At 38.2% G+C, this 23,907-nt stretch overlaps 3 protein-coding genes and 1 long non-coding RNA gene across 7 annotated transcripts; 2 read left to right on the top strand and 2 right to left on the bottom strand.

Moving 5' to 3' along the window:
* The first annotated feature begins 336 nt into the window (after positions 1-336).
* LOC140777410 (E3 ubiquitin-protein ligase RHF2A-like) lies at positions 337-4,879 on the top strand. Its single transcript, XM_073121496.1, has 8 exons — positions 337-584; positions 1,025-1,149; positions 1,264-1,310; positions 3,469-3,531; positions 3,624-3,732; positions 3,822-4,204; positions 4,307-4,414; positions 4,509-4,879. Exons 2-8 carry the CDS (start codon positions 1,036-1,038, stop codon positions 4,816-4,818), a joined length of 1,134 nt encoding a protein of 377 aa, XP_072977597.1. The 5' UTR covers positions 337-584; positions 1,025-1,035; the 3' UTR covers positions 4,819-4,879.
* A 2,448-nt stretch (positions 4,880-7,327) lies between these two features.
* Positions 7,328-15,540, bottom strand: LOC140777409 (sialyltransferase-like protein 5). The gene is made up of 11 exons (XM_073121495.1): positions 15,262-15,540; positions 15,098-15,174; positions 13,830-13,916; positions 13,656-13,733; positions 13,491-13,582; positions 13,191-13,392; positions 12,821-12,911; positions 9,245-9,303; positions 8,886-9,034; positions 8,115-8,196; positions 7,328-8,027 (listed from the first exon to the last, which is right to left on the bottom strand). The coding sequence occupies exons 1-11, from the start codon at positions 15,506-15,508 to the stop codon at positions 7,641-7,643; spliced, it is 1,551 nt and encodes a 516-aa protein (XP_072977596.1). The 5' UTR covers positions 15,509-15,540; the 3' UTR covers positions 7,328-7,640.
* Positions 15,541-16,029: 489 nt separating this feature from the next.
* LOC140777711 (uncharacterized) lies at positions 16,030-20,113 on the bottom strand. Of its 4 annotated transcripts, none has more exons than XM_073122014.1 (10): positions 19,883-20,113; positions 19,229-19,500; positions 18,921-19,146; positions 18,778-18,836; positions 18,632-18,681; positions 18,217-18,294; positions 18,022-18,112; positions 17,861-17,932; positions 17,613-17,723; positions 16,030-16,725 (listed from the first exon to the last, which is right to left on the bottom strand). In XM_073122014.1, the coding sequence occupies exons 2-10, from the start codon at positions 19,460-19,462 to the stop codon at positions 16,270-16,272; spliced, it is 1,377 nt and encodes a 458-aa protein (XP_072978115.1). In that variant the 5' UTR covers positions 19,463-19,500; positions 19,883-20,113; the 3' UTR covers positions 16,030-16,269. The 4 variants fall into 4 exon arrangements, with proteins under 4 accessions (XP_072978115.1, XP_072978116.1, XP_072978117.1 ...); XM_073122015.1 differs by having other exon boundaries at positions 18,022-18,115; positions 18,954-19,146; XM_073122016.1 differs by having other exon boundaries at positions 18,022-18,115; positions 18,963-19,146.
* A 181-nt stretch (positions 20,114-20,294) lies between these two features.
* On the top strand, positions 20,295-22,160 carry LOC140777712 (uncharacterized). Its single transcript, XR_012107066.1, has 2 exons — positions 20,295-21,738; positions 21,886-22,160. It is a non-coding gene; the product is annotated as an uncharacterized lncRNA (long non-coding RNA).
* The last annotated feature ends 1,747 nt before the right edge of the window (positions 22,161-23,907 follow it).

Genomic DNA, 23,907 nt, shown 5'->3' with positions numbered 1-23,907 from the left:
CTCGTCAAGTAATAATAACTGTTCAACATGGCACAAGCGACTACACATTCAACATCCATCTTCCACTATTGTTTGGTCTAATTAGCTTTTTCCAACTCCTATCAACCGCTAGCCCACTTTTATCAATATGATGAGTGGGGTCAGACGCTTTAATAGGGAAGATGATCTTATTTTGAACAGTAGTCGGGCTAATCACTTGATCTTGCACTATTTTGGGCTAGGCCAACTCAGGCTTAAACAAAGCTTAGTTGGGCCCCCAATTCCAAAGGCCACAGTGATTTGCACGGCTCCCTCGCGGTCAAAGCTGGCGTCAGATTCGTTTTTATTTACCAGAGGTCTGCTCGAAAGGAAATCGACGACCCCGCCTCCTTTCTCTCCTCTCTGCCTTTCTGCTCCGACCGAGTAGTCGTATCGGATTGATTAGAATATAGAGGGAGAAGGGTTAAAGAAAAGGAGGGAAAGAGAACAACGAGCCTGACGCGGAACCTTCGCTATGTCTTTATCTCTCTAGGGTTTTGTTCTTTGATCGCCAACCACGGAAAAGTGGATCTCTTGCTGCTCAATTAATTGATCAAATAGCGAAGGTCTGGTTTCTGATTTTGATTAATTCAACCTACTCGTCCGTTGCCGTTTTCCTTTCTGATCCGAGTTTTTAGTTTTTGTGCACGAACTTTACTGATCGATGTCTTCCCTCCCTCCCTCTCTCGTGTTTGTCCTTCGTCCTGCCTTCAAAAGGCTCTCAATTATCTATTTAATCTGAGAGCCGTCTTTCCATCTCCGATCGGAAGAGCTCGACTGATTTTTATATCGTAATGGTCTGTCATTTATTGGATTAAAGTTGTTATTCCTGTATGTTACCACCCGGAAAGGACCAAATTTTGTGGCTTTTTTAGTTGCACACGTTCGATAGGATTAAGGATGCTGCTGTAGCAGGTTTAGTTGGTCGCCTAATTCTTTGTTTTAGTGCGTCTTGGTCAAATCAGTCGTCTTCTTACAGTTGTATCCGGCTTTTTCAAAATTGTAGGGGAGAAGAGGATGGAGAGCCATCTATCGTCGGCTGCGGCTTTCGTGGAAGGGGGCATCCAGGATGCCTGTGAGGATGCATGCAGCATTTGTCTTGAAGCCTTCTGCGAAAGTGATCCGTCAACAGTATGTGATTGTTTTGGAATTTTATCCTCTAGATTCTGGTGTCTAATCAGTTTGTATTTTGCGTCAAAATTTTTCATCTCCTCATGACTCCTTTTTTTTTCGCTGGTTGTCCAGGTGACTAGCTGCAAGCATGAGTTTCATCTTCAATGTATTCTTGAATGGTACTTTTCTGAATAATTAGTATTCTACTATTTTTAGCCAACAAGAAGTTGTTGGGATTAAGAATAATATTGTCTTTGATGTTGTTACCTTGGTTTCTTTAGCTTTGCACGATAATAAGTATTTGTCTCTCCTTTTATCACTTGACCAGCTTTGGGGATTGTCTTTCAAGCACTTATATACTAATCAGACAATCATTTTTGTCTAAGTGAAACATCCACTTCCAAAAATCACGTGTTCCTCATGTGGAAAGATCCACATGACTCTCATATGACCTGTCTGCAGTAATTTCACAAAATATCTAAGCTAGGTCTAAAAATATCATAATAATCCAAGCAATAATTCAAAGTCACAATTAGCTTAGATCTAAAAATATCATAATAATCTAAGCAATAATTCAAAGTTATAATTATCGCAAGCCTCAACAAGCCTCTAGGAATACAAGTTCATACACAAATTTAAAGCATAATAACGCTCACAAGGGCTAAAGTCTAACTAGTAATAACAAAATAAACAATTCTATGCGAGGCTAAAGTCCAACTAGGAATAACAAAATAAACAATCATAATAGGAAAATAAATATGCTATTCTCGATATCTGCGTTCTCCATAATTAACTCTGAAATATTTTCACCAAAATAACGGTGAGCACATGACCCAGTAATGTAATCCAATAGTAATCTATGAATAATATATTGTGCAATAAATTGATATGCATGCCCATAATTATCAACATATTAAGGTAAAAGTGTACAATGTAATCTTTAGTAAACTTTCATTTACCCATAACACACATGAGTGTATATTAACGTCATAACTTAATGTATAAAAATCTACAAAGTAACCGAGTCTATAATGTTCTATTCCACAAGGTAAACATACTAACGAGGGGGATTAGTCATGTAGCGGTATTATCGCTTGTACATGTCTGGCGACAATGCATATGATGGGTTATCTATGACCATCATCAGACTAAGCACTTCAGTCATAGGCCCATCATCAACATCATCACCGTTATGGTAAATTATCGTACGGAGCAGAATCATTACTTGTAGCTGAATCATCACAGAGCAGAATTATTGTATACAGCGGGAAAGAGCTCACAGCTCAATAGACGTCCTGATCCTACGTCCCTGGGTATTGCTAGAGCTATAACCCTATCTTTCAAACATCTTACTAATATCATCCTAGACTAGTCTCCAAATAGGGCAGTGTAATCACTTGAATGCTCCACTAGCTAACGACCTCAGATGTAGACCGCTAATATAATACTATATAATACACTATCATTAACTTCGGGTTGAGTGGGTGAGAGGGGCACTGTCTAGTTGGAACTAGATTAATAATAATACGTGTATGTGGTGCCATGACTTCTATTATTTATTATATCATGATCATTAAGATAACATGTATCATAGCTAAGCATGGAGTCTATCATATGTAAGCGATAAATAATAATTAATGCATGTAAGTAATCAATAATGACATACATAATTATCATTATAACAGTAACATTGTTCATAGACTAACATAGGATCTAACTCGCTTGGAATATCTCTGAAATCGGTTCCACTCTCCTAAATAGTCAGCTCCTCAATCTTGAAATCCTCCTCGTATAGTGATGGGTTTGAGGATTGAAGTGGGGTGTTTTGGTTGGTCGCTGGGCGCTCTGGTGATCCACGTCGAGGTCTTTGGCGGTTCGGAAAGAGAAAAGAGAGGAAGAGATGGAAGAGCGAGAGAGAGACTGCGAAAAGAAGAGAGCAAGAGAGGGAGGGGGGGGGGGTGTTGGAATTTATATAGAGATGAGGGGGAGAGTGGGGGCGGAGTGGAGTTCGGCTCCACTCCGTCACCTTTTTCTTAGTTGCGAGAGGTGGGGGAGAGAGGGACTGGGTCAGCGCATGCACCAAGCGCGTATAAGGCATGTATTTCATCTTACTAGTGGTCAATTGCATTTACGTGAATTGTATCTCAAACCTGTGTTATACATTTAAGCATTAAAAGTCAATGAAACATTAGTAGCACAAGTTACAACACATCTTTTAGTTTACTATTTTCAATGTACACATACAACTCTGTGTTTTGAATTATAAGGATTAGCCCATTTGTCAATCTTCTATTTTCAATTGCAAGTTATGAACTTACGATTTACATGTTTGTCCAGGTGCCAGAGAAGTTCTCAATGCCCAATGTGCTGGCAGTCTATCAGTTTGAAGGATCCAACCAGGTTCATTTTAGTTGAAAATCCCTTCCAATATATGACTTACCTTTTGATGTCTTTTGTTGTTCATATGATATTTTTCTTACTATGTATAACAGCCAAGAACTACTTGAAGCTGTAGAACGAGAGAGAGTTATCAGGTATAATCAATCACGAAACACCACAATATTTCACCATCCTACACTTGGAGATTTCGAATTACAACAGGTGGGTACTTCTAATTCATGTTAAGCACGTTTACTCCAGCTAGGTGACACATTTAACTTTTAATAATTGATATAAGAATCCACTCTCAGTTACCAGTTGGAGGAAATGATGCTGAATTTGAAGAGCGTATTATTCAGCACTTAGCTGCTGCTGCTACGATGGGAAGAGCACACAACTTTGCTAGAAGAGAAGGATATCGGGGTAGGTTAGGAGCTCACGGCCGTCCACAGTTCTTGGTTTTGTCTACACATCAAAGTGCACCTTCTATTGGCTCTGTTTCTGCTTCTTCTGGGGAAAGAGGGGAGGTCCAACCAGATTCCGTTGTTGTAGCTGTTAGTCAGTCGCCTACTGCTTCAGGAGAGGAAGCCACAAACCGAGGCCCACGGGTAATTCCAACTCAAGCCGATCAAGTTGCTGCATTATCATCTGGGAGTAGCTACTCTGCCAGCAGTCCTGGACTTCCTAGTGACCAGTATGATAGGGGGCCATCTATGATTTTGCATGGTCTTACCTTTATCACTTTTGTCTGTTCTAAGGTAATAAAAAGTTTATGAGTTTTCGCAATGTTTCACAGGACTTCTGCTGGACAATCGACTTCAGTTATCCAAGATAGAGCTGGACCATCAGATATCCAATCCTTTTCGGAATCTTTGAAGTCTCGCCTAAATGCTGTCTCAATGAGGTATTCCAAGGTTCCATTTGTTGCTCTCAAGAAATTGCTCTAGAGAAATTAGAAAGGGATAAGATAATTGAATATTACTTTTATTTTTACTCAGGTGCAAAGAGTCTATTACGAAGAGTACTCATGGATGGAAGGAGAGGTTGTTTTCACGTAACACATCCGTTGCAGATCTTGGTTCTGAAGTTAGAAGAGAAGTTAATGCTGGAATTGCTTCTGTTTCGAGCATGCTGGAGCGTTTGGACACCAGACAAAATAGAAGAATAAGTGGGTCAGCCGTAGAAGTCACCTCAGATCATTCAGCTACGGAATTAAGTAATGAGAGGGCTACAGGGAATAATTCTAGCACTCATCAAAATAACAGCAACCCATCAGCTTCCTGTGTTGCAACTTCAAGTTTAAATTAAAACTACAGATTGATTGCCAAAACTTATACGAACATGCTATCAGTATCCATCTTTGAAGGTACACCTCTAACTTCAACCTGCATTTGTAGTTTTTAAGTGTGCATTTTGAAACGGGATTTTTAAATAATTGCCTTTCAAAATATCATAATTACCATATACATTCTTCAAGATATCATAGTTGCCACTGGAAATATTATACCCTTTCAAAAGATGCCACCTCGTTAGCTAGATCTGACTAATCACCGATAAAACTGAGCTTAGATTAACGAAAGACCATTTTATCCTTGTATAAATTGCTTAAAATGGTACTAAAGGTTAATAATTGTACCAATATCATAGTAGAAGAAAAGAAAATTTTATGTTTTTCTTGGTAAGGAAAAAGGCAGTGATAAATATTGTATGTTTTAAACTTCAAAAAGAAGGGTATTTTAGTCATCTAATATGTATTTGTTCACTCTAAAAACTATTTGTTATGGAGATTCTATAAATGTTTCTCAAAAACTAATCATAATGGCAATTTTGAAATTGTGAAAAGGGAATTTGTATATAATACCCGGCCTTTTAATAAAGTTGTGGTTTACACTTTATATTTTTACTATTTATAAATTGAATTCTATAATTTACTGAATATGTACAGAAAATATCATATTGTTCTATTAGTTAAACTTAATTAAATATTTGGGTTAAGTTAACTATACTAAAAAGATTATGAAAATATACCTTCAACCAATTTTTACTTATCTAACCTATACTAATTCAATCCAACCTAACTAAACCTAACTCAACTAAATCCAATCCAACTTTACCTCAACTCCACCATTTGATCTAAACCCACCTCCGTTCTCATCATGCCCACCTCCCTCGTCCAGATTTGAAACTCTGACAATGGTGGAAGACCCGCACGGTGCATTGGAACCTTTATTCACAACACCGACAATGTCGGAATTCGCATCCCTACCCCTTTCGTCGGAATTCGAAACTTTGGCAATAGTGCACTGGGACCTCTACTTGACAACGTTGGCAACCGGGATTTAGATTTCTAGCAACATGCGAAGACTCACACGGTACATTGGGATCTTTACCCGACAATGCCGGCAACGCCAACTCGCTTGACATAGCCGGAAACTGTTAGAGGTCAATGTCCACAATGTGATGGTGGGGAACCGTTGGCCAGCTCGCTCGACATCTCAGCTTTTGATCTAGAAGTATCACCGGAGCCCATGCCGGAAGTCGTAGAGCCATCGTCGCTGGCTCATGTAGAACCACCAACCATTTGGGGGGGTCGAGGTGAAAGGTCTTGGAGAAGTCCAGGCTAGTGCACCACTCGGGTTTAAACTAGAGTTTTTTCTGCACATATTCGCTAAATCAAGAGTTTGAGTTATAAATAGTAAAAATGTTTGGTATAAACTACAATTTCGTTAAAAGTAGAGTGTTATATACAAAATTTTAGTTAAAACGATTTTAATGATAATTATGATATTTTAAAGAATGCCGTGCTAATTATGATATTTTAAATATTTTTGATAACAATTATGTAAAAGACCTTTTACAAAAAGAGAAGTTTTTGCAAACATGCTAATTACCTCTGGTATGTGATTTTGATGTCTTGGAGGAAAGATTGGACATCTGTTGGTGAAACAGTGCAGTATTATCTGTTACCTAAATTGAAACATTTTGCCTAGTTGGAAATTGTAGTTTATAATACAAATGAGCTGTGATGGGCTCAGTGGTGCTGATCTTCCAGGATAGAGCTGTTGAACCTGGTTGGCGTTGTGAATTATAAAGAGATGTTATAGAATACATGAACTTGAACTTGTGCTTAACCTTAATTAAGATTAATTTGGTTTAATGGATGCCAGAAAAATTAACATTTTTAGAAGTACTTATCTGATTCTGTTGAAAGGTTGTCGCCTTCAGGTGCAAAAGTCAGAGACATATAGTCCAGTGTTGGAAGTGATAACTGGAAAAAGAAGATGCAGTGTTGAGGGTGATGCCGAATGAATCCTTGTTCATTATATTATATTAACTGCTGTTAGAGGGTCTCCACCGTAAAGACTTAGGAAATTGCATGGAGATGAAATACTGAGCTTCTGTTTGGATTTCCTACGAATCTATCTTCTAATTCAAGTTTTCAACTATGTAAATCAGTTGTTGGGAATGTATTAGTGACATCGTTAATGAATATAATACTATAGTGCTTGCAAATTATGACTCATCATAACCGAAAGACTCATTACGAATTTTGTGGTTTGCAGCTGCCTTCCTTGGCCAATTATCGTGGGAAGCTTTTAATCCATGAGCTGCTTTAGCTATGAAAATTGGATCATTACGAAGATATTGTGATCTCCACTAGCTGCTTCCAGCAAAACGATGTGGTTGTTCTAAGATATGCTACTCAAACAATTTTGGGCTGCCAAGTTTGGAGGAAAACAATGTTCACATATGGTCCTATTCTGCCAAGCAATGAAGAGCTGTAGTGAGTTGAAAACCCCGCAGGAAATGCAATATCTCAACGACAAATGCCAATCATCAATTTATCATATTTTGAAAGGGAAACCTCTAATATCATCAAATCAGATAAGCGGCACCACATTAACTTACATCTAGTCAGAGTTCTGAGAATTTGCTAACAAAAAAACTCATCGGGTCGCTTTCAATGGTTTTTACACTGCTTGCAGTACCACGCTGACATGAAACAGATGAGGTGCAGCCGTGCAGTCCATCTTGCTGTAAAACTACTAAATCAATCAAAATTTAGTTGTCTACGAATACAGTTCTTCTCTGCTGTAAAAAAAGAATGAACCACTTAAAACACTCTCCTCTCAGCTTGATGATGAAGTGTGCCTCACGCAGACAAGATCGTCCAGTTTGTTTCCATCCATCTTATATAGTGAGACGCCACCCATTTGAATATAGTGGTCTCGTGCTTCTTTTCTTAAGCTATCAAATGGAAGCACTTCCCATTTGTTGTAATTCGAATTCCTGCGAGTGACGCTCATATCTTCAGATCCGGAAACAGGTCCACCGTCAGTGCTCACATCACCCCATACCTTACAATTACTGTAAGGTCCCAAATCATCTGGCTGACCAGCTTGCCTTTTCTTCAAACGCAGAGCAGCAGAGTGAGATTTTCTAATTATTTCTTTACTTGGCAAGTCTGACCAATCTTGCTTCCTCTGTGATCTCATTGGAGAATGGATCCTGATTACCTATGTATATAGAAAGTAGTCTTGGTAGGTGAGACAAAACTTTGCCCATGCAATTGAGACCAATGAGATGGATTAAAGAATTCTTACTCCTAGGCACTCCAAAAGTTGATAATAAGCTCGCCCTTGCAAAGGATTGTGCCCTTTCCTAGGTGTCGAGAAGTACCTTGTCCTAACAAGGAATGAGAGATGGTTGACATGTATTCATATCTTAAACTTATTAAGATGAAACTCAAATTATGGAAAGCAAATGTAATTGTAATCTGCATATGCCAAGCACTAAGTGCATGAAATTCTTTCTAGTCAGTTACTCCTACAACACCTAACAAGAAACACCTTAGTAAAAGGAAAAAAGAGAAGAAAATTATCCAAGTTCAATTTCTATTCAGATTAAATTGTTTCTCATGTTTCAAGAGAAATGTGAGCCTATTCTGCAGATAAGAAGCACTGGGTGCAGGAAATTTTAGGATTTCTACACTAATTCTAATCCTTGTGGTTACTGATTTTCTTAACAGTTAAATATCCCTATCAACATATCAATGCTGCAAAGTCACTGAAACTACAAAGATTTTAAATGGAAAATCTTGCTTCTTCAACATGCATGAGATGCCCTTTGTCATCTGAGATAAAGAATATTCAGGTTAAATAAAATACCACAAGCAGATTCTGTTCTAGTACCATGTAAATCAAGACTAAACTTTCAACATGGCAAGATAAGGTGAAAAAAGAAACAAAATTGTCACTACTTAGGCAGTCAAATATCCTTTAAATGATTAAAAAAGGTACCTTTAAACAGACAGATAATCTAAATTAGCTTGAGCATTAGCTGCCATTGGAACTTTTTTATGCATTTACACTTACCATTCTGTATAGCCAGGATCAACTGTAAAACCGTATATGTCAACAATGTCACACATGGACAGGGCCAGCTCAATAGATTTCATTCCAGTTCCTTTAGCACCCCTTCTTAGTACAATACCTTGGAAAAGATAAACAGGATTCGGAAGCTCCTGCACAACAGAAGCAGTCTATTTATACCTACAATTCCACAAAGATACTAACAAATTTCTTCATAGAATAAATGACATGTTTGCAGAAGCAGTAAGTCATAATCAAGAATAACATTACCCCTTATCGTAAGCTTGATAAGTCAGACTACTACAACATATCAAACTAAAAATCTGTTTCCAAGTAGAAGGCAGAACATTGAGTAGTGCTACCTTTATCATTTCGTTGAAATCTCTATGTGTCACGCTTTTTATTATCAGCACCTCATCAGCTGCAACAAAAGTATATTGGTTTTATGAGTCAACCAGTACATGCCAAAACTGAATAAAATTATAAAATAACAGAACATCTAAAGAAAATAGAAAAGATCTCACAACTATTCAGCTATTATAAAGCATAAACGTTTTGACAGTATACAGATACAACCTTACTTCAATTAATTGGATCCCGTTATTAGCTCAAAGTTCAAGCCGCATAAAAATAAAGAGCATTAGTTAAGGCAAGCTTACTCAAAATTTCAAATCCTTTCTGGATATTTTAGTTGCAACTTTTCTTCAAAAGTAGAGAGATATTTACATAAAAGAAGATATAAGTGCAAAATTTAAGCATGAGATCTTCTATCATTAACAAAGAAATAATGCATGCTTATATATAGAATCTAGTGTAAATCATCCCAGCAGCCCTCATGACCTCGAGAATAAATTGTTCATGACTCCAAAACGTACAATATAAGCATGTTCTATCTCTTTTCCAAATATTTCATATTTACATGATAAGACTTGATACTTGTCATTTTTGTCTGAGCCAGTCAGACTAGTTAGTCTTGACTCAGATAACTAGTGATATGCACCTTAAACTTGCAAAGCTAACAATAGAGATTCCATGTGTGGTCATATGCTAATAATAATTAAATTATCTCTATACACACACCAGATATACACAAGTTAAAGAATGTTTAAAATGGATATCGTGCAGCAAACCATAAATTACCAGTGATCCTGATTTTAATTAAAAAAATTTCTACCGAGATTCAGGCATGTTCATTATATGTTGTAAGTAACTAAGTACATAGATTGTTGAAGGCATCACCTGTACTTATGCCATAGACACTTAAAGATTATAAAACTAAGATTCGAAAACTCGGGATCGGGATCTGGATCAGCCACTCGAAAAAAAAGAAACAATACATATCGGCTATATCGGCCACTCGCTCGGATCGAATTACTTTTTAATTATATAAAATTCTAAATATTACAGATCACTCTTATGATGTAAATATCTGCATAATTTTTTTTATATCACATGATGCTCTCTAATATTAGAAGATGAGTAGCTAATTTAGTTTTTTGAGAAGACTGAATGGAAGAAAAGTTTTTTGAGAAGATTGAATGAAACTCAGTATAATAATCTTTCTATTACCAGTTACATGACTAAGTAAATTAAAAATTCAACCATAATTTTATATAAAATTTGTCAACATCTAACCTTTATGTATGAACATGTCAATTTAAGAATTTTTAACAATATCTTCCAACATAAGATCAAGACAACGTGCAATTCATGATGTCTAATATAAATGCTTTATTTTCATTATAATAATTGTCCAATAACTCTATAATTTGCTCATTATCAGTAATCATTAGACTATCCTTTTTAAAACTATTTCTTCTACTACCTCATTCATCAATTGAAAAATATAATTTACACTTTTGAAATGAGTAATAACATCCATAAACTTCAAATACATTATCCTCATACTCGAGTACAGTAATAAATTAATTATATTTCTCCTATTCTGTGCAGTCTACTCATCACATCAACGTATAGCCAAATTCATCCCAATACTTTTTAAGTGTCTCAATATAAGTGTGGAATTTAATAGTAATATTTTTTTAAACTAGGAGGTGGAACTCCCAACTCTACTAATAGTATAGCATCTACCATGGTGTGATAATAAAGACTATTAGCTACAATAATAAGAAATATGATTAAAAAATAAAAATTAGAGGCAATTCTACCAATATGCTTCTTTTATATTTTTGTATCTTTATAAGAGCTGTCTTGATAGTGGTCTATATACAATTCTTTTTTTTTAAGATATGTATATATTGGTTTTATATTTTCAGACTCCACAGTGACACCATGAGTTTTGAAACTACAACCTCCATAATTTCTCTCTCCTTACATGTAAACTTATATAAGATCTTTGAAAGTTACCATCACTACCTTTTCTTCTCCTATTCTCTTTGTGTATTTTGGTCCTTTTTTATTACCTTCCTCATCTATCTCTCTTCATCAACTTTCCACTTTGCTCCCTACTACCATCGTCAATTATTTCAAGGTCATGCATTAATTCTTAACGAACTGTTTATTATTCTTTTTACATATTAAATAGGCTGACATTTGTTTTTTGCTTTCAAAATAACTTGAGTGCAGACTGCTATAATTCTTTGCCTTTCAGCCAAATATTCTTTAAGATGGCTTAACATCGTCACTCATTTCTTTTCTATACTAGTTGCATTTGACATGTTTTTCATTTTAATATTGCCGGTCAACGTCGATATCTTATGACTTTTCTCTTGGAGTCATTTTAATCATACTGTAAACATTTAAACATAGATCAAATAAAATATATAATTTAGAGAATTAAAAGATAAGATAATTTTAAATAGAAAATAAATCTATCTCTCTCTAATTTGTTATGTAGTGATTTAGTTAAAAGGAGAGAGAGTGAAAGAAGTGAAAAGCTAAAAAAGGAAAAGAAAAAAAATTTGTTGGTTATGCGGTGAAGGAAAGTGAGTGGAAAAAACTGAAAAGAAAAAAAAAGAAAAAAATTTGCCATAGAGAAGAATAAGAAGGGACATTGGAAGAACCGAAAGGAAGAAGAGAGGAGAAGAGCCAAAAAGAAAAAAAAAATGCCACAATGAAAAAGAGAATAGAAGGAGAGAGAGTGGAAGAATTGAAAATAAAATAAAAGGAAAAAAATTCCACCGTAGTGAAGGAGAGGAAAAACTGAAAACAAAAAAAACTAAAGTGAAGAGATGAGAGAAATAAAGAAATAAAATAAAATAAAACAAAATCACATATTTTGAGGACGTCGGAGTTCAATTTGCATCCTGGAGTTCACCAAAGATGGATTTCTATGTTAAAGAAACAATGGCTATGATAAGAAGAGAGAGAGAGAGAGAGAGACTGAAAGACAGAGAGAAAGAAGACGACGGGGAAAGGATATCAATCATTAATGTCCCCGGGTCAAATCCGATCATATCCTCTATAGATTTGAGTATCAAACCCGATCGACCTGAATCGACCGATCCCACTCGATCTTAGTCAACTGACTGGAATTGGGATCTATCGATTTTTTGATCCATGCATGAAACATGCAAAAAGAAAAGTTTTTGGGTTTCCATAAAACTGAATAATGCATCCACAAAATTGTTATGTATCAATAGATATTATATAGTAATGTGGATAATATAGAACTTGAATCTTGAATCAATTACTGCAATTTGCATTACATATTCATTTGTATAGGCAGAAAGGCTTTTTGATATATCATATGCTTGATACACACTAGCAACTACTAAAATTTTTGCACCTCCAACTTTAACATAGAGTTCCATAAGTACTCTCCAAACTAATAAAATTATCAACAGGCAATGTCAAGACTAGAAGGAATTTATTCTGCAGCTAACTTGTCTAGTCTCAAAAAATGATAGTCACAGGCTGTATAGCCATATATGTATCTAACTATGAAACAGTCTTTCGATTCAAGGCATCAAACCTACAAGATCCATTAAGTATTGCAACCATGTTACGAGCAGCGCCTCTGACAACCAGACGGAAGTCTCTTCTCAGCCCAACATGTTTGGCGTATTTCTACAAAATTAACACAAAATTTAGGGTTACGGTATAAGATTCAAACAGGCCTAACAAAAGAGTGGCAATAACAGGTCCATGAACATTCTCAAAATCAGTCTAAAGCTAAATTGATGTCAGACTTGTCTGATGAGTTGGGCACTATTTTTAATTTAAGGTGGAAGCAAATTATACCAATAAGGGACAAGTTGCTAATTATACCCACAAGGGAGTCAGCAGTGACTTGAAAAATCTATGCCATTCTTACTAGATCACGGTAGATGTATATTAGTAGGTTACCTCACTAACAGGTGCCTCGTTATCACGAAACACTGCATCATGTGCGTCAATCTCTTGCCCAAACTCTGTTTTCAAGAGATCTCCTGAATTCCCAACAACTGCGCATGCCCTAAACTGGCGTGGGTGAAAAGGAGGCTTTGCGGGCAAAATCAAGTTAAGATGCTCCTCACAGAGTGAATGGTTATAGCATTTATCTGCACCCCTGCATCTCAAAAGAAAAGTCTGTTTAACAAAATCACAACTGGTTGCTTACAAGCATGCAACAGAATATAAGGACACCTTATGTGTTCAGCATCTTACAGCTGCGCTATCCTTTTGGCAGCATAGTCTAACCATCCATCTGGTCGTACATCTAAGTATTCCCTTGTCAAGACTGTTGTCATGTTGCGATACTGGCAATCTATTCAGTCTTAATACACAGTACACATTAAGAAATAAGTTAATATTTGCCAAATAGAATCTCACCTGCTCCCATAGAAGGATAGCTTCGCAAACATCATACTGGTATTCCAATGGCTCAAAAATTTTAAATTGTGCATTGTACTGCAGGAATTAAACCATAAGTGAAGTTCTCCTTGGACACAAGGTTCTTTACTGATAAAAGAACAGACGCAAATTCATGAAGGAGAAATGCTTTACCCAGGTACTATTGGTGCCTTCAGGAAATCGAAGAACCAGCTTGCAATGGTCGATGATATCTGCAGTAAGGCCAAGTCCTCTCCTAGCCTAAATAAAATAGAAATGTCAGGACTCTGCTAAAGATATGACAGCAAGAAAGTACAATTACAAAAGAGTGGGAGACTCATTTAGGGGCTGTTTGATTGAGAGTTTTTCTAGATGTATTAATAGAGGTAGTGTCTAATCTAAAAAATATTATTTGCTTTGATGAATCAGATATGAAAAAAGTATTTAAAAAATTAATTAGACTCAGAAAGTCTTACGTATCCACTTGGACTAAATAGATGTCAAAAAACTACATCTAACCATCCCAACTTGACTTATCTTTTTCCTCTTTTTTCAATCCCAATCCAACCCTAGCCCCAATCCATCTCTCTCCTCTCATTTCCATCCACAACCCTAACTTATCTTTCTTCTCCTCTTTTCTATTATCCTCGAATTAGATACTTGTTTACTAAATATGTCATTATAAAATAAAACTAACTAAGCATATGTTTAACAAATACAACGTTATGAAATACAATAAATTTTACAACATCTAGAGAAACAAGTACCTCTTAATACAAGAAACCAAATTACCCCTTAGTTTCTATTCTTTTTCTTGGGGGGAAGACAATTTATATCTAACATGTGACAACACAATCAGCTGCTAGCTTCCTATAAGTTAAAGGAATGCCCCAGTATTTAAATCACCATTACAATGAAATAGAAATAAAAAATTTCTACTTTGGCCGCTCCCTTCTACATGCTTTTTCGTTCTCATTTTCCCAGGATTGGTTGCATTATCCAGTTGACTTGATGAGTTTCCTCATCTGCTATTTTATATTAGTCCTTCTGGTTAGCTAATTAATACATTCAAGGGAGGTGTTTCCAAGCAGAAGGGTGTCACGAAGCTAGCAGCTAATTACCAACAATACAATGAGGAGAGCATGAAGTATAAATCTGATCTACCAGATCCGCGATGCAATCTCAGATCAAAGAGAGATCTGAGACAGACTCGTATTAGGAAAGCTTGCAACCAACATCCGAGTTTTAAAATCTGCAATGCTCGCAGATCCTTAGTTCTCTCAGATGAGGAACATGAATATAAATAGCCCGGTCACAGATGCAAATGCCATATCCAATTTCCTACTTCTTCTAGATATCACGGTATTAGATGTTCGAGAAGTGCGCGTGTGGGAAGCCGCAGGTGAATAAATGGCGGAGGGAGGGAGAGACGGAGAACGTACCACGCACTGCTGCACGCGAGATTGGAAATCGGAGAGGATACTGATCTCCTCGCTGTTTGAATCCGATCTCCGGGATCCTGATGGAACACCAGAAGAAGAGAGAAGAAAGAGGGGATGTTGAGATGGAAGTGAAGGGATGAGAAGAGAAAATTGTGCTTGCTGACCTGTGAAGAAAGAGGACTGGATGGAGAGAACAACGACGGAGAAGATGAGGGCGATGCCTAGGAGGACCACCACCGTCGGCTTACGGCTCCCCACCGGCTTCGACACTCTCGTCATTGAAGAAGCGATGGCGGGATCGGGAATTGCGTCCCTCCGACCTAACCACGGGTTCGACACCTCCCTCGCAAGGTAGAGGTAATCAGGTAACTCACCCCAAGTGCGCTGTTTAATGGGGACGATCCACAGCATATCAAATTACAAAAGCAAATTATTTTAATTTTAATATGGACTCGGGCGTTCTTTTTCTTCTTGCCATACGTACATCATAAGCAGTTCTAATGAAAGACCATATGACCTATAGATTAGCCAGTTCTAGTAAAAGATCATATGACCTGCATTAGATGGTTATCCCTCTACTCACAAGTCACACCGCCATAAGAACTGTTGTAATTTTATTATGGCCCATAGATTAGCCAGATAGAAATTGCAATGTTTGGACTGGTCCTAGGATCTCATATGTACATGTCTATGGACCTCCTAAAAAAGAAAACGAAAAAACAGAGAGTAAGAGATCATATTGTACTCAATTTGCTTAATACATTTTCTCATCAGACTCAGATTAAACCTTCTATATCAAAGCTACCATCCAGAAAAGAAAAAAGTAAATATTAATTGAGGGTTTCTGTTAACTTGAGCCAGCTGATTCCGTGTAAGATGGCAAAAAGCATTCTCCAATCTTAGTTCCAGCAAATAAACATATCCTGTCATCATCATGCAACAATTGTAATAGTTTCCGTTGACATCTTGGAGGCAAATATCCAATATACATATGAATTGAACAGCAAAACAATAGTCAAATAATATACATCACATACTGATAACATCCACCAAAACAATATCTACTCCACAGACCACGAATCCATAAATCTGAAGAAGGATTAAGTTCTCCACGAAGCACACAACTCACTATTCACATCCGAGACACATACATAGGCAAGACAATCAATGTTTCAACCTTCAACTGTAAGTTCATTTGGAGCAGCAACCACAGGATTGGATTGACTAAGAATAATTTTATCTTCCTCAACTGTGTAATCCAACGAGATTGACTCTACTATTTCAACTGCTTTGGAAGAGACTTCGATTGGTTTGTCAACCTGGTCTCCTTTTGCTTTGATGATTTTGGGTTTTATGTCTGAGACCTTCAGCTTTGTGTCAACCTGCTTCATTTCAGACTTTGCAGACTTCGATTTTTGAGAAGGCAACTTTGATAGTGATTTCTCCAATGGCTTCTTCAAAGCAATGGAACTTCCTCTATTGTTGGCTGTTCCTTCACTTAGCTTGGCCGAGTTAGCAACAGCATGTTGGCTTTGACATTCAATAGGCCCTTCTATAAGATTGGCAGCTGCAGCTACTGAGGATTTGTGCCGTCCAAGCTTCGGTGATCTTGCTCGTGTTGGTGGGATCTGTTACACACCAGAAGATTAGAGCAGACAAGTGAAATATTGACTCTTGTTGTAGATACATTTTATGTATTACAACAACATACTGTGCTACAGAACTAATATCAAGGAATGCATGCTCAGATACAGAAAAAGAGGAAAACCTTGAGGAGCATTTATGGGAAGCATTTATCGGAAGTTGTCACCCATAGACAAAAAAGTCATTACAAGAAGGATTCCAAGTAGTGATTATTTACAGGGTAGAAAATTGCAACTGGGTAAATAGGGAAAACAGATAATGAGATGCATTGAGAAGATTAATCAATTATGGATATTCAATCCTGTTGCAGGGTCTTACACACCTCCATTGATCAACCAAGGTTTTATATACTTGACCACTTCATTATTAACAGGAGGAGAAGTGAGGCGGAGGAGAAGAGAGGGTTAAAAGGAGAAGAGGAAGGAGAAGAGAGAGAGTGGAAGAGAAGAGAGGGTTGAGAGGCCCCAATTTCTTTCCTCTTCTAGCTTTTGAAATTTTGCTAAAATTAAGAGGAACATCATCACGCCTTAGAAAAAGGACAATTTTGTTATTTCAATAGACAAATAGTTTGAACTAGACAGAATATTCCCTTTTTATGCCATCTGCCCAATGGTGCTACTATTTAGGGCTATCAAAATAATTGGCTCAGATGTTAATGAGCCAAGCCTGAAAAAAAATTCTAGCCTACATCACTTTCATTTTCATACTACATAATTTTCAAAGATTACATCTTTCTGTCAACTTTGAACTAGTAACAATATGGATCTACAATTGTCTGCAGAATTACTTACACATTTACAAATCGCATCAACATAATAGTTTTACCGTTTGACCTTCCAATGGAAGCACAACAGAGACAGGTATAATCTACCTTTTTCAATTCAACTTTTGGAGGACCAGGTTCTTGATAAAAGCTTGGCATAGGTGTGGCCTTAAAAGTCAAGCTCTTTCTCAGTTGTTTGATCTCTGCCTCTTGGTTCTCCTGTATAAGTATGATTTTTGTATGTCAAACAGTTTGTAATGATAAAACTAAGTGAACCAAAACCATCATATATAGTCAACATGGAAAAGCTTTTTTATAGAACAGTCAGACCTCAATGTCATAATAGAAACCATTACCTTTGATTTTGCCTGCAAATTTGTCTTTTCCATTTCCTTAGCATGGATTTTCTCTTCTAGCTTCATGAAAAACTGAAAAACCAGCACCAATGGATACCTTTGTAAAGAAAATATATGGAACAAGAAGAATAAAAGGGAAATAACTCAATAAAGCAATGAACCTCCTTTCGTTTCTCAGCACGTTCTTCCAATCTGAAACTGAAACCAGAACCAATGCCCTTTCGATGAGTTACTGCATGAGGGGTGGTATTACTTCTGAAAAACAACATAATAAACATGAAACTGATAGCATATAGGAAATGTGAGATCCTATAACAAACTAGTGTATACTATATAGATGAATCATGAATCTTTACGAGTTGGTGGAGTGGGCATCATCCTCATGTTTTGCAGGGAATGTGTGCCTTGAGTTTGTTGTGTTGCCATCACCAGACCTGCCATGAAATGTCAATCCTTGCAAACCAAATGAACATAATCTAGCATGTTAAACCAGAAAGTAATATATAATATTCCAAAGTGGTGCACAATTATGCTTAGATGAACATCCCAAGAAAAATAAACCTGCTAATCCGATGCTCTGACAAACTTAGACATGAACTAAATAAGAAAAAAAGGCTCTCAAAGAATAATGTAGGACAACTAAAGATCTTTATGATAGTGTTACTCTTTTTATTTGGTAAAGAGTAGGGACAACTTATTAGGACTTGAAGATAGATAAGCCAAGTCCACAGATGCAGTAAGACATTTTGCGAAACTGTAACGAGAACTTACTGCAATGCAACAGAGTAGCTGTCTTTGGCAGCTCCACCCAGCAACCCAGACTTTGTAGACCGTATACCAAGCAAGTAACAGATATTAAAAGATTAGGGTCTTTTGAATTAAAAAAACATCTTATTGGCTGCTATTTAGAGACTCACAGATGGGCGCCGCGTGCTAGCTGTAGCAGCAAAATTAGATTGTTTAGCAGGTGGCCCACCTGATTCACAATCTCAGACTATCAACTAAGGATAGGAGAAGATATGTTATTATAAAGATCAGAAGCAAAAAGAAGATAACAAACCACCGATAACGTCTGAGCTACTTGAGTGCATACTTTTGGCACCTGATTTCACCTGCTTCAAAGATGCCGTGCTCTTTCTTAGATTGCTGGCTACAGTACCTCTAGCAGGAAAGGAAAGGCTCTGGGTAAGGATAGGTCTTTTGCCTCGAGCCGTGCCATTAGGACCGCTTTGATTCTTTTGTGCTTTACCAACCTTCAATTGACCTTGCCCATCAGATCCAGATTTCTAAATGATACGCGGTCATCAGAGATTATTCAGTCCATATAATGTGTCAGTTGAGAAAAGAGAATGAGAAACAAGTGCAAACCTTTGAATGATTTGGGACTTTGTCATGTGTTACTGCTGCAGAGTCTTGATTTCCTGCTCCAGATGTATTTAGACCACCTTCAACTCTTGAAGGATCTTCGGAAGACCCATTAGACTGAAGGCTATTATCAATCTTCTCAGAAGCCTCATTTTCCTCGTCTAATTCAGAATGCAACCCGTTGTCTTCTTGGGTTTCGTCCGAAACTCCATTCTGGAGGTCCAGCTCAGCTTCCATCCTAAAATGGAGACTCCTTAGTGACCAGAAACTGTACCCTGAAAGAAAACAATGCGGAATTTATGCCCTGAGCATTATTCTCATAACAGAAACATCATGTAAATTCTCTAAAAGTCTTGTAGCAAAGTCCAATTTTTTGTTTCTCTCTTCTCGTGCATCTATATTTCGAGTCATGAATCAATTTAAGTGTCATAGGATCTGCTATTCCTAGCTACTTTTACTGAATTAGATCAAGCAAGATACTGGGAATCTACCGAATTTCTAGGAGTTGTCCTGAATCTAATACGACTAATCCTTATAGCAGCGAGATCAAGCCCATAGGTGACAAATCATGCATGAATCAAACATCAATTGTCAAATCTCAGATTAAGATATCCAATGATCAAGATCACGGTCAGAGACAACAGATCCAGATGTTACCTCTGGAGATCGATTGCGAAGTTCAGAATCAGGGAGAGAAAGACGTAGAGCTATCCGCGAAGGAAGCCAGCAAAGACGCCATGCGCTCGTAGGGAGAAGGGACTGGTAGCAAATACCCTTCGTTTCGGATCGACTGATAGAGATGGAGAGATCTCCAGCCTTGCGCAACGCGATCTCCGACACCCCGTCACCACCTCACTCTCAGCAACCACCAGCCCATCCAGAAGAGAAGAGGAGAATGAACAAGTTGGGGGAACCGATCTTTTCAAACAGGAGAGATAGACGGTACCACATTTACGAAACTGCCAAAATGCGTTTGACCAAAGTAACCCTACAGTTTCTGGAGGGCTTGTGGTTTATGGACATTACTTGAGAAGGGCAATCTGGTCTGATAGTAGCAGAGTAGAAGGAGAACGTGCTGGGGGCTGGCGGTCTTCTGTCTTTATCGCTGACATGGCACGTCCTCGAAGAGCGCCGCTGGCGGCACGGAGATCCAACGGATGTGCTCATAGATTACTTGTATGCGAGAACTCTAAATCCCCTCCCACTCATGCTTTCCGGGTCATCACAACTGTACGTGACATACCTCGGTACATGGACCTCCGAAGTCCGCACAATAAGGAGGCTGACGTGTCAACTTAACCAGTCTGGCTGGGAAGAAGAGATCGGACGGCAAGGAGAGAGAGCAAGGGGAAAATCGGGACCGTCGACCTGACGCAATGATTGCCCGTTGAGATAGTAGAAGAGGAGAACATTTGGTTGGTTGGTGGTGAGTTGCACTCAAGCTGGCGACAGACAGACGGGCGGACAGATCGGGTGGTTGTGGTGGACTGGTGCCCCTCGCCACCTTGAGATTCGAGAGCTCTCTCAGCATATCCCAACCGTCCAAACGATGCTCCAGCCTCCAGCTGCACACCATAACACTGGACCGGTGACTTATCTGAGGCCGAACCGACCTTTGTTTATTTATCTCTTTATGAACACACAGTAGACAAGACAAGAAGAAGAGAGATAAGAGGGATGATACCAGTTACGGCGGGGTGGTCCCGAATATATATAAGAGAGAGAGAGAGAGAGAGAGAGAGAGAGAGAGAGAGAGAGAGAGAGAGAGAGAGTCGTTCCCGAAGTTAGTATTGAGAGTGGGCATCGCTGCTTCGTGCGGGGGGCGGACTATCCATCGGAAGATATGAATCTGTTCGCTGGGTCGTTCCGTTCTCCCTTCTTCCATCTCATTTCCCTCGCTTTTCTCTTCCCTCCCCTTCCCTTCCCATATTCTCTCTGCTCTATCTATCCATCCATCCACTTTGGGAGTCGGTATTTGTATCTACTTAAAGGGTAGGGAAGGGAAAAGCCACCATCTACCACCTCGGCCTCGTTCATCCTATGCTTGTTCCCGGCTTGGCAGGGTCATTCCATCTAGCCTTGAGGGACGGCACATCAATCTACATCTCGGCAGCGTTGAGCCAGAGGAATCCCGACAAGGCCTTTTGCCCCATGGGAGAGCATAGAGGGGATGGATCCATAAATCCTAGAAGGTGAATCATTCAGGTACATAACAAACACACATCAGGATTGAAAGGTGGTAGACTGATCAACCCCGGAGACGTGGGTGGTGCAAAGGGAAAGTGCAGTTGAGGCGTACTCCAGGATCCCGTACATGAATTTTGCGTCTTGGAAGGCGACGTCGAATGAGATGAACTGCCATGGGACCTCCATCGAAGCCATACGAAACATAAACCGTAAAACCTAACCCTGAAGCAATCCGGTGTAGGCGGCGGGGAAGGGGAAGGAGTGGGTCTCGAGACATCTCTCTGGCATGTTATCGCATCCCGCCTCTTCTCCTTCGTCTTCCTCAGGTACTCTGCTCTCCTGGTGCCTTCACTCATTTCCATCTGCATTGGCTGTCACATTTCATTCAATTTTAATCATTTTCTTCTCGTAGTCGATGTGTGCTTCGAAATTTTATGGCTTTCAATTGATTTGCTGCTTCTATATCTATCCAGTGATTGTGTCGAATTTGTCCAGTGAACGAGAAAATAAAAAGGCTTTCCCGTATGCGGTACATGCTCTCTCGTGAAAAGGTGGAACAGTTAAAAAAGATTTTCCTTTTATTGTAGTCATGTTTGTATGGAGCCTAGTTTCATTTATCCGCTGTCGCAGTTATAGGATCTGGAGTATGCAATTCTGAATTTTAATCATATGCAATAATCGTTGGCAATTTTTCTTACTTGTGAATTCTACTTTAGGAAGCATTAACAAAGTTGATATTTTATTTTTACCATCTCTCGTCATATTGTCTGTTTTACTGCCTTTCGGATCTGGAGATTTCTACCTTGTCTTCTAATTGACACAGTGGGTCGTGCGAAGAATATTGACACACTGGGTCGTGCGAAGAGTAGAGTGAGGGAGAGAAAATAAAAGGAGTGAAAAATTCATTTGCACAAAAGAAGATTTTGTTTTTAAAATAATATAAATGGGCCCTTGAGTATAGTTGTTCATATCTCTTGTATAAATTTTAAGCATTTTATTAAAAAAATATACATTTAATAGAAAAAAATAAATACATTCAGTTTTAAAAGCCAAATCTCACTATTATTGTAACCTAATTTTTTGTTTTTACAAATAGCACAAAAATTGAAGTGAATTCAATCAAAGGGGAAATAATATGGATCAACTTACTATGAAATAAATTGGATGGAGGACGCTAAGAGAGGATAATAAGAAAATTCTTTTAGTGCAGCTAACACGCGGAGCAGACAGACATAGAAATAAGAGATACAAGTTAACAGATTGATAAAGGATATATAACTTGGAAATTGAATAGAATTCTTTCTATTTTGTTTTAATTTTAATCTTCCAAATACTCAACTGGAGAAATAATCCATAAAACCCTCCCTTGCAGTAAAAGACAATAAAAAGATATTGTACCTTTAGTTGACTTGCTTTGCAAAGATATCTCATACTCCTATTTAAAATAAGCTTTGCATCTTGTTCACACATAGAATAAGATTAATTTTAGAATAAGTATTCTAATTCAGAAAAAAGTTAATATCGGTATAAATTATTTTATTATTTTGTTGAATACTAGTATAAATAAATAATAATTATATTTAATGTGACATAAAATTGATATTAAAATATTAAAGAATACAGAACTTGTATTTAGAATTGATCATGTTTTATAACTAACGACAAAAAATAACAAAAATATATATTTTTCTAAAATTATAATAATTTTTTTATTACGAATGATGATTTACAATGCTCTATTTAAGGTTTAGGGTATAGGGTATAGAGTACAGGTTATAGGGCATAAGGTTATAGGGTAATAGGGTCATAGGGTTTGGGGTTTGGGGTTTGGGGTTTGGGGTTTAAGGGGGTTTGGGGTTTGGAATTTAAGGGGGTTTGGGGTTTTAGGGTTTTAGGGGGTTTAGGGTTTGGGGTTTGGGGTTTGGGGTTTGGGGTTTAAGGGTTTAGGGTTTGGGGTTTGGGGTTTGGGGTTTGGGGTTTGGGGTTTGGGGTTTGGGGTTTAGGGTTTGGGGTTTAGGGTTTGGGGTTTGGGGGTTTAGGGTTTAGGTTTGGGGGTTTAGGGTTTAGGGTTTAGGGTTTAGGGTTTAGGGTTAGGGGTTTAGGTTTAGGGTTAGGGGTTTAGGGTTTGGGGTTTAGGGTTTGGGGTTTGGGGTTTGGGGTTTAGGGTTTGGGGTTTAGGGTTTGGGGTTTAGGGTTTAGGGTTTAGGGTTTAGGGTTTCGGGTTTCGGGTTTGGGGTTTGGGGTTTGGGGTTTGGGGTTTGGGGTTTGGGGTTTGGGGTTAGGGTTTGGGGTTTGGGGTTTGGGGTTTGGGGTTCAGGGTTTGGGGTTCAGGGTTCAGGGTTCAGGGTTCAGGGTTCAGGGTTCAGGGTTCAGGGTTCAGGGTTCAGGGTTCAGGGTTCAGGGTTCAGGGGTCAGGGGTCAGGGGTCAGGGGTCAGGGGTCAGGGGTCAGGGGTCAGGGGTCAGGGGTCAGGGGTCAGGGGTCAGGGGTCAGGGG

The sequence above is a fragment of the Typha angustifolia genome, chromosome 15, assembly GCF_048772165.1.
Source record: "Typha angustifolia cultivar Huaian chromosome 15, ASM4877216v1, whole genome shotgun sequence".
In the NCBI taxonomy this organism is placed as follows: domain Eukaryota; kingdom Viridiplantae; phylum Streptophyta; class Magnoliopsida; order Poales; family Typhaceae; genus Typha; species Typha angustifolia.
Note: the sequence above shows the minus strand (reverse complement) of the source record. Positions and strands in the feature narration are given on the sequence as shown.